The sequence below is a fragment of the Propithecus coquereli genome, unplaced genomic scaffold (assembly GCF_000956105.1).
Source record: "Propithecus coquereli isolate 6110/MARCELLA unplaced genomic scaffold, Pcoq_1.0 Scaffold104, whole genome shotgun sequence".
NCBI classification, from domain to species: Eukaryota; Metazoa; Chordata; class Mammalia; order Primates; family Indriidae; genus Propithecus; species Propithecus coquereli.
The window spans coordinates 7,084,086-7,103,739 of record NW_012134303.1 but is presented as its reverse complement, the minus strand read 5'-3'; the positions used below and the strand labels follow the sequence as shown (position 1 = coordinate 7,103,739).

The 19,654-nt window shown below is 38.5% G+C and overlaps 1 protein-coding gene across 4 annotated transcripts in view; it reads left to right on the top strand.

Moving 5' to 3' along the window:
• The window catches only part of AMMECR1 (Alport syndrome, mental retardation, midface hypoplasia and elliptocytosis chromosomal region gene 1), a 230,841-nt gene that overhangs the window by 102,375 nt on the left and 108,812 nt on the right, over positions 1–19,654 (top strand). Inside the window, exons 1-2 of one of the 4 annotated variants that reach the window (XM_012645739.1) lie at positions 13,970–14,199; positions 14,311–14,442. In XM_012645739.1, coding sequence (XP_012501193.1) covers positions 13,970–14,199; positions 14,311–14,442 — 362 coding nt within the window. Of the gene's footprint in view, positions 1–13,807; positions 14,443–19,654 lie in introns of those variants that run through there. The other 3 variants (XM_012645747.1, XM_012645722.1, XM_012645731.1) reach the window with 3 other exon arrangements.

Below are 19,654 nucleotides of genomic sequence, written 5' to 3'. Positions count from 1 at the left end.
AAACATCTTACTCATCTCTACATCCTCATCGTGGGGTCTGGCACAGACAGATGCTAAGCAAATGCATGTTGAATTGCATGAGCTAAAGATATTAGAATAGATCAAGGAACTCTGGAGTCGGGATGTAGAAGAGTCATCCCTATTGATGTTCAAGTTCTTCAGGCTTGTAAGAGGAGCTGAAGACTCTAAGCTAGGGGCAAGAATCCCTGGCAAATGGAGGGGAGTAATCTAGAGGTCAGGAGATGACAGTAGAGAGAAATTGGAAAAGGGTGGCATAAACACATGGTGTGCCTTCCAGCTTACTGATGGACTCTGAAGGTATATTTTTTGCATATGTAATGAGATCAGACATTGTTTTTATCTCACTTGACATACATAATCCTCCAAAGTTACCACCTTGTTTGTCATCATCACTGAATATAGTCACAGGCCAGAGGTTATGCCAGGCATGCACAACAGTGTCTTTTGTCACTATGTTCCAAGTTGGCCACAGAATATATGGCATCCTTCATGCTAAACTCCTTTTGAAAACCTTCCACATGCATGCCTCCGTTCACTGCTACTAGCATGCTGCTCAAGAAAGTGTTATTATATTTACTCTTCATTGATGTAAGGATATCTTCGTTACATGGCCGAATTAGTGAGGTCACATTTGGCGGAAAGTACATGGTATAAACTGTAGTCAGTGTCTTTGTGGGGCAATAACACCAAAATAGTGATGTTTCATCAGCATTATAGACTTGTTATGGCACCAGATTTTCATCAACAACAGCTTTGGCAAACTGGTCAATGAATTTCTCCTCTGCTTCATGATCAGCAAATGCTTTATCACCACAAATCTTTAAAAATTCAGTGCCATGTCTTTTCTTAAATTTCTGCAACAGCCTGTGGAATATTCATAGCTTTCTCCAATTTTCAGTTCATTGTGATAGAATTTTGCTTGTTTCGTGATCAGAATATCATTAAGTGGTGTGTGTTCACTGTGATACTGATGGATCCACTCTTTCAATACATGATAAAGATCTTCATTTTTAGTTTTATGCATTTTTTAAAAAATCTTTCACTAACTTCTTTTCATCACTTTCAGCACAGAATATCCCTCTGTTTCTTCAGATTATATATGGTGGTTATCCTAACACCATAGTCTTCTATAAGAAATTTCATACTTACACCACTGTCCAGTTTCTCCAACAGCTTGACTTTTTGTACTATAGATAACCATAAATGCTTCCTCTTTTTCTTATCACTGTCACCCATAGGGTCATCTACTGGCCCTTTTGACATTTTCAACAATATCTTTACACCACAGGGCAGAAAATAAGCATAAACACACAGTGAATAATGCACGTAGGTCTTGGCCCACGTAGGGCATTGTAGGGAACCTGCCATTGGCATGTCTGGCCTGCATATTTGCCATTTTATTACCCTGTGGGTGTACTTGTGTGGGGGAATTTGTTCATGTGCGGAAAAGATATATCACAGCTGAAGGGGACTGGGAAGTACTTTTTTCCCTTGGGGACATTGAATAAGCTGTGTGTTGTGTGCTTGCATTTTGACTGCAACCTATCACATGAGGTCAGGTGTGGAATTTTCCACTTGGGGCATCATGTTGATACTCAAAAATTTTCAGATTTTGGAGCATTTCAGATTTTAGATTTTTGGATTAGGGATGCTCAACCTGTATGGATAATGGGCTTAGAAAAGGCTTCCATTTAGGAAGGTCATGAGAGAAGCAGGCTTGTCAAAGGAAAACAGTTTTCAACAAGACAGTGTAGAACATAGTTAGGAACAGATATGGCAGAACAGGCAGAACTGGTCTTGTAGTGGATCTGTCATTTACTATCTGTATGATCTTGGGCAAGTTAGTTACACTATCTAAGTCTTGATTTTCTCATCTGTAAAACCGGAACGATGATAATCATCCCAACCTCAGAGAGCTATTGTGAGGACAAAATAATATACTACACAAAAAGTCCTTAGCACAGCCTGGTATATGGTAAACACTTAATAAAATTAGCTTTAAATGAAGAAAATAGCCACCAAGGAAAAATTCCATTGCTTGAGTAATTTTTCCAGACCAAAAGGTCCCAATAATAGTAATAGCTAACATTTATAGAATGACTACTTTGTGTCAGACAGTATGATAAAGATGTTATAAATATGACCTCATTTAGTCTTTATGATAACCCTATGAGGAAAATAGCATTATTTCCATTTAGGAGATAAGGAAACTGAGGTGTGTAGCATACGATGCTACATGTCCTCTCCTCCCATTCTATTCTCCCTTTCTTTATCTAGGTAAATAGCTAGATTATAATTCCTAGACTGCTTTGCAGTTAGGTAGAACCATGGGACTAACTTTTAGGCAATGCAAATGAACAAAAGTCATGAGTACCACTTCAGCTAGGGCTTTAAAAAGAGTGAGTATACCTCTACACTCTGCATTCCCTTCTGCCAGCTGGATGGCAACAAGTCTCATGAGATGACAAAGTCACAAAATGGAATTAGCCTGGGTCTTTGAACGACCCCATGGGATGAGCCATCTGACTAAGAGGAATGGAGGAATACCGATTTAGAACTGTTAGGTGAGTAAGACATAGAGTTTTGTTTAATTAAGCTATTATATTTTTGGGTCTACTTTTTAGAGCACTTAGTCTACCTAACTAATACAAATACTATGCTAAGCACCTTCTTTTTTTATTTCAATAGATTTAGGGAGTACAAGTGTTTTTTTTGTTATGTGGGTATATTGTATAGTGGTAAAGTCTGGGTTTTAGTGTACTCATCACCCAAATAGTGTACATTGTACCCAATAGGTAACTTTTCACCCCTTACCCTCCTCCCACCCTCCCAATGTGTTCAGCATAGAGAATACCAAGGGTGTGGCCAATTGAACTTTTTTTTTTTTTTAAAACGTAGTCTCACTCTGTTGCCCAGGCTGGTTGGAGTGCAGTGGCATGATCGTAGCTCACTACAGCCTCTAACTCCTGGGCTCAAGCAATCCTCCTGCCTCAGCTTTCCAAATAGCTGGGACTACAGGCATGAGCCACTGCGCCCAGCTTGCTGAACACTTTAGAGACATTCTTTTATTTAATCTTTACGACCATTTTATGAGGTACATACTGATATGTAATTTAAGAGATAAGGAAAATGAGGTTAGGTAACTTGCTTGAAGTTGTGCAATGAATGGGTGATATGCTAAAGGCCTGAGAATAGATGCTTGCTACAGCCCCAGCCAAGCTATGCCCAAAGCAATCACTAGGCCCTGTTGTGATTCTGGAGAGCAAAAGTTTACTGAAGCTGTAAAAATATGACATCAAAATTTTCACTGGAACCCTAAGGTTGGTTTATTTATTTATGTATTTATTTCAGAATATTATGGGGGTTGATCAAGTTGATTTATAAAATTAACATCCTTCTTCTTTGTTTTTCAACTGTCTACTTCTCTCACACCATCACTCTACAAACAGCATGAAAAGCACCAAAACCCAGCCATCTTATTGTCTGTCTTCTTCCTGTGCTCATCATTTCCATCCAGCTCAGTTCTCTTTCTTCCCTGGCTGGTCCTATCATATTGATCTCCCTATTCGTGAGACTAGAAAAGAATAATAATTGATGCTTTGGGATCTCAGTATTTGGGTCTGTCCAAGAATTACTTGTAGGTCTACTTCACTGAAGACTGTAATGATGACCATCAAAGAAATAATACTGATTAATAATAATAATAATTATAATATATTATAATTAAAATAATAATAATCATTAATAATAATGATGGTAATTATGACTACTTATGATATCTCTAGAAGTTATCCCTGATTAAATAAAAGCCCTCCTTTGACCCAACATTCCTCTCCAGCTACTATCTCATTTCTCTGTTTTCTTTGGAGCCAGATCTTTTAACAGAGTTGTCTGTACACACTATCTGCAATTCCTCACCATTCACTTTTCCACTCTTTTCAGTCTGGCTTCTGGCCCCAGCACCCCAATGAAATTACTCATGTTATTGCAACAAGCAACATCCATATGGCAAAATCCAATAGACACTTCTCTATCCTCATTTTATTTGAGCCTCTTGCAGCATTTAACATTATTAACCATTCCTCTTTCTTAAAAGATTTTCTTCTTTGGATATTACAACACGATACTCTGTTGGCTTTACCCCTACCTCACTGGCTACTCTTGTTTAGTTTCCTTGGCAGATTCATTCTAATATTGCCCTACCCTCAAGATTAAATCCTGGTCTTCTCTTTTTTCTTTATATTACTTCTCTATGTCATAGTCTCCAGACCATGGCTTCTAATACTATATATATGCTAACTCCCAAATTTATTTCTCTAGTCGAGACTTTTCATCTGAACTCATGACATACATATCTGTTTACCTACTTGACATCTCCATTTTCATATCTAACAGACACCTTAAATTTATTATGTCAAGAACTTTTGATATCCTCTGAACCTGCTCCTGTCCTTATGTTCTCTAACTCAATATGTCATTACCAGTTACTTAAACCAGAAATCTAGTCATGATTATTAATTCCTTCCTTTTCCTCACCTCAACAAGAAATCTATCAGTAAGTCTTGTTGAGTCTATCTCCAAAATTTACATAGAATCTCTCCCTTCTTTTCATCTTAACTACTAACACCTAGGCCCAGGCCTATCATGGGTTACAGATGTCTTCTGACTGATCTCCTTATCTCTGTTTTGTTCTCCTCCATTACATTCTCAACATAGTGGCAAAACTGATTTTATTAAACTCTCTAGTGTATTCCCATTTCTCTTTGAATAAAAGCCAATTACTTTATCATGGCTATGCATGATCTACTCTTGAACTTCAATAAGGAAACAGAAGATTTGAACAACACTATACACCAACTAGACCTAACATATGTTATTCTACCCAATAACAGCAGAAGATATAATCTTCTCAAGTGCACAGGTAACATTCTCCATGAGAGACCATATGCTAGGCTATAAAACAAGCCTCAAAAAATTTTAAAAATTGAAAGCATACAAAGTATATTTTTTACCACCATGGAATGAAATCAGAAATAAATAACAGAAGGAAATTTGGGAAACTCACAAATATGTGAAAATTAAACAACATACTCCTAAATAACCAATAGGTCAAAAAACTCACAAGGAAAACTAGAAAATACTTTGAGATGAATGAAAACAAAACCACAACACATCAAAATTTATGGGATGCAGCTAAAGTAGTGCTTAGAGAGAAATTGACAGCTCTAACACCTATATTAAAAAGAAATAAATAATTCAAATCAATAACCTAACTTGCCTCCTAGGAAACTGGAAGAGCAAACCAAACACAAAGAAAAGAGAAGGAAAAAAATAAAGATTAAAACAGAGATAAATGAGATACAGAATAGAAAAACAATAGAGAAAAGTAATAAAACTAAAACTTGGTTCTTTGAAAAGAACAGCAAAATTGACAAACCTTTAGTCAGACTGACTAAGAAAAAGAGAGAGAAGTCTGACATTACCAAAATCATAAATGAGAGGAGGGGACATTGCTACAGACCTTACAAAAATAAAAAAGGTTGTAAGAGAATACTATGAACAATTGTATGAGGACAAATTAGATAACCCAAATGAAATGGACAAATTCCTCGAAACACACAAACCACCAAAATTGACTCAAGAAGAAGGAGAAAATTTTACCAGATCTATAACAAGTAACTATTAATAGATTGAGTCAGTAATTTTAAAAACTCCCAACAAGGAAAAGCCCAGGATCAGATAGCTTCACTGGTAAATTCTACAACACATTTAAAAGATAATTAACACAAAATCCTTCTCAAACTCTTCCAAAAAACAAAAAAAAATAGAAGAGGAAGGAAACTTCCCAACTTATTTACGAGACCAGTATTATCCTGATAACAAAACCAGACAACAAACACCACAAGAAAACTCTGGCCATTATCTCCTATGAATATAGATGTAAAAATCCTCACAAAAATACTAGTCAATGGATCCAGCAAAATATAAAAATGATTAAACACTATGACCAAGTGGGATTCATCCCAGGACTGGAAGGATGGACGGATGGTTTCATCCCAGGATTGGTTTACTATCCCCAAATTGATTAATGTAATATACCATATCAATAGTATAAGGGACAAAAACCACATGATCCTATCAATAGACACAGAAAAAGCATTTGACAAAAATCCAACCTGTTATGATAAAAAAAAATACTCAACAAACTAGGAATAGAAGGGAACTTCCTCAACTTAATAAATGGCATCTATGAAAAACCCACAGCTAACATCATACCTAAGGTAAAAGACTTTCCCCCCAAGATCAGGAACAAGATAGAGATGTCCACTTTTACCAATTCTATTCAACATTGTACTAGAGGTTTTAGACAAGAAAAAGAAATAAAATGCTTCTAGAGTGGAAAGGAAGAAGTAAAACTATTTACATATGATATGATCTTGTATACAGAAAATTCTAAAAAATATCCAATATAAAACTATTAGGACTAATAAATAAGTCCAGCTAGGTTGCAAGGTACAAGATCAATGTAAAAAAATCAATTTTTAATACAGTGAATAATTCAAAACCGAAATTAACAAAATGACTCAATCTACAGTAGCATCAAAAAGAATAAAATACTTAGGAATAAATTTAACAAAAGAAGTGCAAAATTGTACTATCAAAACTACAAAACATTGTTTAAAGAAATTAAGAAGACCTTAATAAGTAGATCAAAATCCTATGTTCATGGATTGGAAGATTTAATATTGTTAAAATGTCAATATTTCCCAAGTTGATCTATATTCAGTGGATCCCTATCTATATCCCAGCTGGCTGCTTTGCAGAAATTGACAAGATTATTCTGAAATTCACATGGAAATGAAAGGGTCCTAGAACAGCCAAATACAATGTTGAAAAAAGATGAACAATTTGGAGTATGCACATTTCCCATTTTCAAAACTTGCTGTAAAGCAATAGTAATCAAGACAGTGTGGTGTTAGCATAAGGAAAGACATATAGATCAATAGAATAAAATAGAGAGTTCAGAAATAAATCCTTACATTTATTTTTTTATTGGTTTTTGACAAGGTTGCCAAAACATTTCAATGGAAAAGGAAGAGTCTTTTCAACAAATGGTGCTGGAAAACAACTGGCTATCCACACACAAAAGAATGAACTTGGATCCCTTCCTCACATTATATACAAAAATTAACTCAAAATGGATCAAAGACCCAAATGTAAGAGCTGAAACTATAGAAATCTTAAAAAGGAAACATAGGTATAAATCTTTATGACCTTATATTTGGGTATAGTTTCTTTAATATATTATCAAAATTATAAGCAACAAAAGAGAAAATTGGTAAGTTGAACTATGTCAAAAATAATAACTTTTTTTGCTTCAAAGGACACCATGAAGAAAGTGAAAAGATAATCCAAAGAATGGAAGAAAATGTTTCAAAATAATATGCCTGATTTAGGACTGGTAGCCAGAATATATAAAGAACACTTACAACTCAACAATTAGAAGACAAATAACTCAATATAAAAATGGGCAAAGGATTTGAATAGACATTTCTCCAAAAAAAGTTATAAAAAACAGCCAATAAGCACATGAAAATATGCTCAACATTGTTAGTCACTGGAGAAATGCAAATCAACACCACAATGAGGGGAGGAGGGGATGGGTAAATTCACACCTAATGGGTACGATGGATGATGGGCACACTTATAACTTTGACTCAAACTGTACAGAAGAAATTCATGTAACCAAAATGTTTATACCCCCATAATATTCTGAAGTAAAACTAACTAAATAAATAAAGTATGTATTTTTTTTAAAAAAAACACCCCACAATGAGATACCACTTCACACCTACTAGGATAGCTATAAGCTATAATAATAATAACAATAAAAGATAAAAACAAGTGTTAGCAAGGATATGGAAAATTGGAACCCTCATTCACTGCAGGTGGGATTCTAAAATGGTGCAATCAGTATGGAAAACAGTCTGGCAGTTCCTGAAAAAGTTAAACATGGAGTTACGATGTAAGCCAGAAATTCCACCACTAAGTATATACTCAAGAGAAATTAAAACATACATTTGCACAAAAACCTGTACATAAATGTTCATTGCAGCATTATTCATAATAACTGAAAAGGGCCAACAATCAAATGTCAATTGTTGAATGGGTAAACAAAATGTGACATATCCATATAATAGAATACTATATTCTGCCATAAAAAGGAATGAAGTACTGGTAGATGCTAGCTACAACATGGAGGAACCTCAAAAACATGATGCTAAGTGAAATAAGCCAGACAGAAAAGGGCAAGTATTGTGTGATTCCACCTATAGGGAATGTCCAGAATAGGTAAATCTATAGAGACAGAAAGGAGATTAGTGGTTGCCTGGGGCTGCGGGGAGTGGGAAGCAATGAAGAGTAACTGCTAATAAATACAGACTTTCTTTTGGGGGTGGTGAAAGTGTTCCAGAATTGATCATGTTGAGAGCTACACGACTGCATGAATATTCTAAAAAAACATTGAATTGTAAAACCTCAATGGGTGAATTTTATGCTGTGTGAATTATATCTCAATAAAAAGAAGAAGAAAGAAAAAACCAGAGAAGTCTGGGGGAACCACAGAGCAGAGTGTAGCATGGGAAATTTCAAGTCCCTTACAGAAGCCACATGCTACTGTGAGGTATCTGCAGTAGATATGGCAGCTTGAGTGTTTTAGAGGCCCATCAAGAGGCACATACACACACACAAAAAAAATCCAGAATTCCTTGTGGAATCTTGTGGAGGACGCAGAAGGCAGCTGAGGATTAAGCAGCAGCCTACTTGCCAGGCAGTTGTTGTGGCATGGGGTGAACAGCCCCAAAGAAGAAGCTGTGGGGTGGATAGCCAAAGTCAGAGGCTGGATGGTGGATCTGGCCGAAGTTTGGAGGGTTAGAGACACCACTAGGATCTGTGGTAGGAACCCTGAATGGTAAGTAAGGAGAGACAGCTGAGCTTCCTGACAAAATCATTGTGCATTACTCATGCTGAGAGAATAAGCTGTAAATTGTAGACATTTAAGCAGTGGATATAGTGAGGCAAAATGAGCTACACTTCAACCAGGATCCAGCAGAAGTTATGGGGATCAGATTTCCACTCCTCGGTGCCATAAGTGAGTTTGAACTTTAAATCAAATATTTGCACAAAAGGGACTTTTAATTCAGAACAGACTTTTATATTTTAATTGACAGTGTTAATCCTCACCCTGCCCAACCTGTGCTTCCAACCAACTGGGATAGGTGCTCCAGGACACAATGAGATTAGCTTTGGGAAAACAACTATATTTTTAGTTATAGTTTAGATATAGTTTAGTTATATAGTTTATATATTGGTTGGAGGTGAGGCACAGTTGGGTTGTAGTGTATACATTTTCATATCCCAGTATATGCATAGAGAGTAGTAGATGAATTCTTTTAAAAGGAGAGAAAAGAGAAAAAGTCAAGTAAAGATTTTCCAAACTATAGTAGACACCTTCATGTTTTGGTTGCTCACAACTCCTCTAACTACCCCAAATAATACTCTTTTTGATTATCTCCTCCCTAAAAAGCTTTCCTCTCCAGTGTACGAACTAGCCTTATTAATACTTCCACATTCACAGTAGATATTAGCATATCTAAATCTCATTAGAGTTTATAGAACCTTGTCTCAAAGAAATAGAAAGCAAAACAACATTCAATTAGTTTTCACTCCAATTGACAATAGAAGATGTAAATGAAACAACTAGAAAAGTGCGCAAGGTAGATCATGGTTCTTTAGGAGGCAAAGATCTGTTTTGTAATCAGGAAAACAAAAACTGATCAATTTGAATTGAAAAGTAAGTAAAGAATTCCAGTATTTACTCACATATTCACTCAAATATAAAAGGGAACTGATCACCACCTCCACCACCACAACCATGTGTTATATGTGTACAAGGTTAGATCAAAGTGGTAGCTAAGAATATTACATTCTGCAGTTGTTCAAGGATGACAGTTGAGAAAGTTTGATGACAGAAGATAAAAATAACACTTGTTTAGGCATAATTGGTAGGGGTTCTTTTTTTTTTCAATGAACTATGTGAATTTTCCTCATCTCACCCACAGCCCCAGAAACGTAACAAAATAATTTTGCAACATTAAGTTCACTACCTCAGGAAATTATAATTATTCTTGTTTTCTAAAATGAAAAATAACTATGTTGTAAACATGAGAATAAATTGAGGTGATGATAATATAATCAGTAACTATTCGGCTTAATTCAATTTCTAGTTTTATCTGATAATGATTAATATACATAAGCTCTGTTCCAGTAGTTTCTCCATAGTTGTGAAACAAAGCTTTGACAAGAGTTAGTTAATGGCAATTTAGAGGCAAACGCAGAAGCAGAAACGCTTACAATGTGAATGTGTTTTGTCGACAAAGAGACTATGGCCTATTTACTTTATTTTATCTAAAAGAAACGTGGAATCTTTAGCTCCCAGCTTGACAGTCAGTTACAAAGAGCAGAAGGCACCTTAACGTTTCCTTTGGAGGGTATTATCACTGCACTCCAGTATCAGCAGTGGGTAGAAACACATGTGCTCTATCATACTTTGACCTTTATACTTCAAGTCAAGAGAATCCTGAGCAAGGTCAGTTGTTTTCCTATCCAGTGTGCACTTTGCATAGATGTAAAAAAAAAAGAGAGAGAAACATTTTCACAGAATTTGTTCTGTGGATTTCATTTATATTTGAATGAAATATGTTTATTTCTATGCTGGTGACTTTGCAAGTAAACAAGGCCAGGAGAGGCATTTCCTCAAAGGCTAAAAGGAGGCATTACCACTACCACCACTACTTGCCAGAGGATTTATAAAGCATCTTGAGGCTCAAAGTTAGTATGGGAGATGAGCCAAGCTCCGGGAAAGTTAACACAAAGAAAAAGGTTAGTGGTTTTTGGTTTTTTTTCCCCTCTTTTAGCCAGCCAATACAACAAGTACTTAGATAGTAACCCCTAGTGGTCAGGTAATGATGTTTTTTCTGCAATGATCACATTTGGGTTTGTCTATTTTCTTTATGCTGGTGAGGTTTGGAGTTGGAATTAAAAATCCTTGGGGGAAAAGCTATTTTTGCAATTCAGCTGGGGTGTCCTTGTCTTTGGGTTTCCCATTGCATCAGTCCCTTAGCCTGGCACAATAGCCATGATAGAGCTTTGTCTTTTAGATGTAGTGCAGAACTAAGGACATGACTACTGGTGCTTATTAAAGATTCCTTGCTATTTTCACAAGAGTAGGGGCGTTAGACTCTTGTCTACTGGCCAGATTCTAAATTGGGAGATTACATTCTGCTTTCCTAAATTCCCCTAGCAGAAGCAGCAATCCATGGTATCCTACTTTGCTTCCTGTGCTAAACTGTTGTGTGATGTCATTAAATGGCTCTGGTTTTCTACTCTAGAAGTGATCACTTAAGTGGGGTGTGGAGTAAATTGGTACCTATTGCCTGGTATTGTATTCAATCCAGTCTCAAACAAGAGTAAATCCGTACCTATTGCCGGGTATCGTATTCAATCCAGTCTCAAACGAATTGAAAGGTAGATTGTGATATTTAAGGATAAAGTACAAAACAAAACACCCTAACAGCATACTAGTTGTTGTGGTGCTTTAAAAAAATAAATAAATAAACCAATCTGCTTTCTCTTCTGCAACATAGACAGAAAAAAATTTAAGGCATTTTTTTTTTTACTCCACTAGTAGTTGACAATGAATTGTTATTTGCCTCAAATATAAGGTTAATTTTAGCAGTGATGAGATTTGAGGATGAAATCACATGTCACAAACCAATTAAACGATCTCTTTTGTCTTTAGGCTGCATTTAATCATCCCAGACAGTTGATTTATTTCATAAAATTTTAGGGGGAAGAGATTCCTTATCTTTTCTTGTTAATGTATTTCAGTGTCTCTCAATCTTTCCATAAAAACTTCCTTATTTTTGTTTAACCTCAGTTCCACATACTGCAGTTTAATGCCACTCTCTTTTGTCCATCACTAACCTCGTTATCATATATCGCTATTGAGAAGCGGTACAGCATAATAGCATGGTTTTTAGAATGAGACATGCCTGCATTCCAATCCTGGCTCTGTCACTTTCTAGGTGTGTGATGTTGGTCAAGTTACTGCTGGGGTTTAATTGCTTCATTTAAGTTGCTCTGAGCAACTTCAGAGCATTGCTGTGAAGATCAAATAAGATATTATTTTGAAGGATTATGGGGTAAGATGAGGCATGATACTGGGCACCTAAAAATGTTCAATACATAGTAGCTATTTATCTGATTATGGACAACATATCTGACTTAATTCATAAACTCTTTGAGAGTGGGAAGCATACTTCCTGTGTATGCCCTGGATTTCAACAGAAGTACAGTGTTGTGCACATAGTATGGTGCAGAGGCTCAATATTTACTGAATGAATACACTTCTTTTTTTTTTTTTTTGCTGAGTGGAATGAACAGCCCCCTATTTGCAAGATCTCACACACTTAGATCAAAGGTGACAAAAATCAATCAGTCTTCAGTTTCCAAATATGCAGATACCTGACTTTGTCTAGATGTTTTGGCATGGTGTAGACACAATACAAATAACTTATACTTTCTATTTCTATCAGGTTCATTTCTATGAATTTTAACAGTTGATTATTGTTATTTTTTTTATTAAGGGGCATCTTGGGTGCCCTATTAACTCAATCATATACGTCCTCTTCCATTCAAGTATTTTTTATTATTATTTCAAAATATTACGGGGGTACAAATGTTTTCGGTTACATGGATTGCTTTTCTTATGCATCCAAGCATTTTTTAATTGAGAAATTTCAAAAATGAATATTAAGAACTAATTATATATGTGAACAAAACCTTTCAACTTGTGACTAAGTACACTACCTGCCCTATTTACCTCTAAGATCTGCAGTACAGATATGTTCCTAATTGTTTTTTTCCCCAAGCCAAAAAACAAAAACAAAACCCCAAAAAGCCCACCACTGCCAAGTCCAAAAGCACAATTAACATCTTTGAACCACTGAGATGTTGGCTAGGACTTTATTTTTGGCTTTTAAACTTTTTCACGGGGCTAGGAGGGAAAGTTGGGGAAACAACTTACATATCGACTGATACATAAATTCACTCGAGCTTGAATATTTGTTGATAAGGAAAGGAAAGAGTATTGCTTTTCTACCATAATCTTGGAAAACCCCTGGTGTGTGCTTAGGTTGATATTAAGACAACGCAGCACGACCATTTCCTCGACTGCTTTGTACACACTTGACAGGGGCGGTCTCAGGTGTGAAGCTCTGAGCACCTGCTTGCTCACACTCCAACATTCAGAAACCAGCGTATCGGAGGCCGGGTGGCTCAGGTTCCACGTAACTGTGTTCAAGTGTCACTAGCACTGCATGCAGCGGAGGTCATCGAGCTGTGCTTTGGGACCACTGAGCTGTGCTTTGGGGCTTGGATGCTTACTTCGGACTTTCTCCTTTCTTCCCCCCGTCACTAGTTTCCCTTTCCCTCCTTCCTCCCCGGGCGTGCCCACCTCCACCCCTTGCTCCCATTCTCCACAATCTAGCTCTTGTTTCCTTCACCTTCCTTTCTAATCGGTTTCCCGTCTTCCATCCTCTGCCGCCGCAGGATTTGGAGCTGGGGCTGGGATGGGGCTGGCGATCGGAGGCGCGAGTTGGGCGGGACAGGCGCTAGGAGCCCAGCCGAGACAGCGCGGAGCGCGCGCCGAGGCGGGGGCGCGCGCGGAGCAGCCGCGTGGCCGGGCGGCCGGGCTGGGGAACGGCGCGCGCGCGCCCTGAGAGCCCCTGGCGCGCCCCCGGCGGCCGGGGCCGCAGCGTGCTCGCCCCCGCCGTCAGCTCGCCTCACTTATGGGTCGGAAGCGCTGCGTGGGGGAGACCGTTCCAAGATGGCGGCGGGTTGCTGCGGGGTGAAGAAGCAGAAACTGTCCAGTTCGCCCCCCTCTGGCTCGGGTGGCGGTGGTGGCGCCTCCTCCTCCTCCCACTGCAGCGGAGAGAGCCAGTGCCGAGCTGGGGAGCTGGGACTAGGAGGCGCCGGTACGCGGCTCAACGGGCTGGGAGGTCTAGCCGGAGGAGGTAGCGGCAGCGGCTGTACCCTCTCTCCCCCCCAGGGCTGCGGCGGCGGCGGCGGGGGGATCTCCCTGTCGCCACCTCCGAGCTGCGGAGTGGGGACCCTACTTTCTACTCCGGCCGCCGCCACCTCTTCCTCGCCCTCCTTATCGTCCGCCGCCTCGTCCTCATCGCCGGGCTCCCGGAAGATGGTGGTGTCAGCAGAGATGTGCTGCTTTTGCTTCGATGTGCTCTACTGTCACCTGTACGGATACCAGCAGCCCCGGACCCCTCGGTTCACCAACGAGCCCTAGTGAGTACCGTGCCCTCTGCCGCCCTCTCCCTTGCGCTTGGGATGGGACTCAGAGTTAAGGCAAAGTGCGAGTCCTCCTCCCCGCCGCCGTCTGCCCCTACCCCTCTAGCTGTCCGGTCCCCCGGAGCCACTCGACCTAAGTAAGGGCACCCTGCAGCTTTCTGCCCTCCGAGGCAAGCACCCCACACTTGGAGCAGGGTGCTGCTGCAAGGGATGGCCCCGTGGTTCCCAGAAGTGTTAGCTTTCTCTTTGCGATAACTTCCAGGAGTTTTTACCCTTTCCTTCTATACTTCGCAACCCCCTACTACTCCCCTACCCCACCCGGGTTTTGTAGATCTGGATTACTCAAAGTATTGACTTCTCCTCACTTTGGTTTCCATTACCCCAAGTGCGAGCCCCGCCAGTATTCCTGCCCCGCGTACCTTGCACTTGGAGAGCTACTATCCCATTGCAGGGAGAAAAATAGCAGCTATCCAACTTCTGTTCTGCTCGTGATGGAACTTAGCTCCGGAGCTTGTGAGGTTACCCATCTTTTGCTCCCAGGTTCCTTGTGCCCTGGGAAGTGGGGAGGTTTTTTAAAACACATTTTCCCTTACTACCTATTTTTATCCGAACATACCCATTAAAATGTGTTTCTAGTGAAGCGAGCGCACCGCCGGCTTCCTCACATTTGAAGAGTGAGACCTTTTTTTTTTTTCTCATTCCACCGTCTGGGTAATAGCTCATTCAAAGAGAGCTGTCCCCACAGAGCCACTGTCAGTTTGTACATTAAACGTGCGTTCGCTTTTGTGTCGATTTAACTTTTAAGAAATCTGTTATACTCGACGATTTAAAAAATAGTTAAACAATCGAACAGTAAATGTGTAGGAGTTTTTATGGTTTCTTCTCGTTTTGTACTTTTAATTATTTTACCCTTCAAGTGTGTGGTTGAAATTGTTTAAAATAAGATTGTTACAGCTAAAAGCCAGGTTAATTCTAATTCCTGTCCATTTGGATGTGTGGGAGATGGGGCATATGTTTTTTTTTTTTTTTAATGTGTAAACTGAGTGTAAACTGACTTTCTGAGTTAAATGCTAGACAGAATGTAAAGACCAAGAGAGGGCAGAATGAGAAAAAGGATCATTGTTTTTATTATGAGTACTTAGCATCAACAAGAAAAATATAGAAAAATTTCGGTGAAACTAGTACTGAAGGGCATCAACCCTTTTTCTAGCTAAGACAAGTGCCCCTTGTCCTCCGTATCATAAATACCTGAATTGATGTTCTTTTTAAACTGCTTCTTTTCATTTTGGGAGATTAGGGGATAGGACTACTGCATAAGTGTAAACACTTCTGCCTAGACTAAAAATATTAAATTAATATGTAAAGTGGAAATTACAATAAAGTGTCCTGGAAATTGTGCATTTGTATTGTTTTCTTTGGCTTTGGTACTTTGTCTTTAATTTTGTATGACTCTTCTGTGGTCTGTGCATTTTCTTTTAGACTTAGAACTATCTTTGGGCATTGGTTCATGAGAAATGCATGAAAGGGCATCCGGGCGGACACTTCGTCAAATAAATTAAATATCTTTATAAATTTCACAGTGTTAATTCTAGGAGCTTAAATCCTAAGTCCACACCTTTACTTAGCCATATTATTTTTTTGGTTAAGAAGTAAAATTCATTTTGCAAAGACTGCCATGTAAAAAAATCTATGAAATATTTATTAGCTTGAGTCACTTATTTGTGACTTTTCTGCCTTCTCTTGGATGTCTGTGATGTATTAAAGCTAGTCCTGGGATGATACTTAGCTTGGCTCTGCAAAGTCATGGGACTGCAAAAATTCACTCCTGTTTAGTTCTTGAGCTGTTACATGAGTTTGGCAAAGGCTGTTTTAGTATTCACGCTCCATTGCTCCAAAGCATATGAGAACACACTTTCAGGAGGTGCTATTTTCACACATTTTAAAGTGAGTTTGGGTTAACTCAATGACTATAACAAGAATTTTAAAAGGAAAGTGGGCTTGACCAGTTCATACAGAAAATGCTTTTGAAAATATCATTTTAACAGTAGCCACTTTGCACATGTATTTAGATGTTGTTCTCCTCTAATACCCCAGCTGCTGGATTTTTCATGGAATTAAACAGATAAATAAGACACACTTTTGACCACTGTGGATATGTTAAAACAGTGGTGGAAAAATAAGAACTATTATCATTTATCAGGCCTTGAATGTATCATGTTTTCTGCAAAACAACTAGAGTAGATGCAGAATATGACCAAGTGGGGAAGAGGACTGTGTCTTATTTTCATTTATCTTAAACTCACTTTTGAGGTGTACCATGGAAATTCAGGAAAATTTCTTGATTACAGGAGGGAAATAACTGTAGTCATTTGACGGTGCCTTAGTAACCACCACACATTTTTCTTTGTTTTGCATATTCAACAGCATTGTGTAGTTATTACTGTGGCTTTATGCTAGGTGCCATAAGACATAAGTAGACATATTGAGATTTTTTTTCCCTTAGAGTTATTAGTATGGTGTAATGAGCAGTGTGTTTCAGGTCCTGTCTTTGTCCCCCAGAAGATGTGCTTTTTGACAATTTCACATTCTCATATGTAAAAGCACGGTTTTTGTCCCTTCCTAGGACCTTTCTCTCAGAACGTCTGTAACTGGTGAAATCTGCATTTTATAGGTTTAGAAGTTATAGATTCATCAGTTACGCTTCCACTCTGAAAGGTTATTAGAAATTTCTAGTGATGTGTGTGCTTCAGGGTCGGGGGGATGTCAATATGAACAGGCTGTATGGACACAAATTCTTCACTGTTGCTGTTTTTTGAGTACCTACCCCATTGCAGAGAGCATTGTCCAGGCAGGTTTGTCCACAGAAATATGGTTCAAGGTGTAAGAAAAACATAACTTTAAGTGCACTTTACTATTTAAAATCAAAACTCTTGGATTTATGTGTCAGGGAGCCCAGATAGCCATTTTATAGGAACCTGTTTGCTACTATAAAGGGATCCACTGTGCCAGGTGTTGAGCCAGGTGGACTCCAGAGCAGTCATTCTCAACCTTGGCTGCACGCATGCCTGAGTCCCAGCCCCAGTGATTCTGATTCAATTGGTCTAGGATGGGGCCTGGGAATCAGGATTAGTAAAAGCTCCCCAGGTGATTTTAATGTGCAGTCGAGGTGGAGAACCACCATTCTATTTAGGTCTTGAGATTGGGATTAATTTGGTCTGGGGTTGTGCTTCGGAATCCATATTTTATGAGCACCCTGGGTAATTTTGATAAACAACTGATTTGGGAAACACTTGCAATGTGGTCTGCAGAAGACATCACCTGGGAACTTATTAGAAATGCAGGCTCTCAGGCCCCACCTCAGAGGTGCTGAATTAGAATCTGCAGTTTAACAAGCTCCACAGGTGATTCTTATGCACATTAAAGTTTGTGGAAGACTGGTTCTCAAACTTTAGAGTACCTCCTAATCTCCTGTAGTGCTTGTTAAAACACAAATTGCTGGGCCCCATTCCCAGAGTTTCTGATTCAGTCAGTGTGAGGTGGGGCTATTAATTTGCATTTCTAACAAGTTCCCTGGTGATGCTGATGCTACAGTTCCCAGGACCACACGTTGAGAACCACTGGTTTAGAGAGAAGTGAGGACCTGAATAAGTACTTGAGCAACTGTAAGGGAATGGCAGTTTTTGCTGCCAGTTTCCAGTATTAAACTTCCTGCTTCTGTGTCACTATCCTTTATTATGTTCATTCTAACTTAGCACCCAGGAGATTGAGTGCTGCCAAGAGCATAAGAGTCTGAGGTTTGGCCTGGGGATCGGGGGAGGGAGGGTGACTTTTGGAAGCCTGTGGTATGATTTTTAGGTCCTTTTTCAGAAATTGTTAAATGTGAGGGGTATATTTTAGGAGTTAAAAGTAGCACAGATATTATATCTTAAGGTGAGTTATATTGATTTTAATAAGTAAAGCCCCCTTTTGTTCCCATTAAATGCTTTTATGATTAGCTCACTAAATAACATGTGAAACGATTTTAAGAGCTTTTATTTATGCTTATGCTTGCTGGATTTCATTTTAAGAATTTCCCATATTAACAAAGAAATATAAAAGGATCCTGCTAAGGCACTGGGATTGTTCAGTCTTATATCTTTAATGCTGTGTTGCATGTCACATCCTGTGAACTTTTTATTTTAATCATCTTACCACCTTTGAAGTTAATGTAACACTGCGTTCTGTATAGACCATAGCATGTAGAAGATTCTTTACTATTAAATGTCAGTAAGTGTGGTTTTCTATTGCATTGAATAAAATGTATTTTTTTAAAAAATCCACTCCTGGATGTGCAGATTTTGAGAGATTCTGATGAAGTGTTGAGCAGTTAACTCTTTCTCATCTTGCCACACTAGTCAAATTACTGGTTTCAGCATACTTGGGAGGAGTTCGGTTATGTTAGGGGAGTAGGCATTTTGTTTCACCAGAACAGTAGCAATCCTATTACACTGTCAAAAAGATGATTTGATAATGCAGCTCAAGTTAAAGTGATATTAAATCAGCATTTTAAACATAAGCTATTATATTTCTTTTATGTCTTTTTTGATGAAGACCGACCAGCATAGCCAGAAGATGTATCTGTCTATCACAGATGATTCTAATAGGCGAGGACAGATTTCTTTATTCATGCTAACATAATGGTACTAACTTCCATTCCCTGGTCACAATGTGAAAAAGAAAAATATTGTCTGAAAAATTGTTGAGCCTTTTTGGAGGTATAATATGGTTTTCAACAATGTTGATTTCCATTGGTGGACAATCTGATATCCTGTTTTACTGAGAGAAAAGAAGGCAGGCATGTTCCCAGTTGTCATCTATGCTGTAAAAATTATCAGTGACCGAAATGGAAGGATGGAGAAATATAAATTACAAAATCGTTTTTATATCCATACATAAAGGTGTATGTAGGGCAAGGTATATTTAGAAAATAGAAAATAAATACTCAATGCTTATTTTACCTTCTCCCCCATATGGCCAAAGGGAGTGACAATCTAGCCCATAATTTTTATTACTTATGAATTGTGTTTGTGCTGCATTCAGGTTTCAGTTAGTGGGTGAAAGCCAAGAAGGAATCTCTGCTGGGATCTCTCAGTCCAATGGGAAGAAAGACTACTACTGAAAAAGTGAAAAATGCTCTGTTAACACATGCATGAGTTGTTTTTCTAAGTAT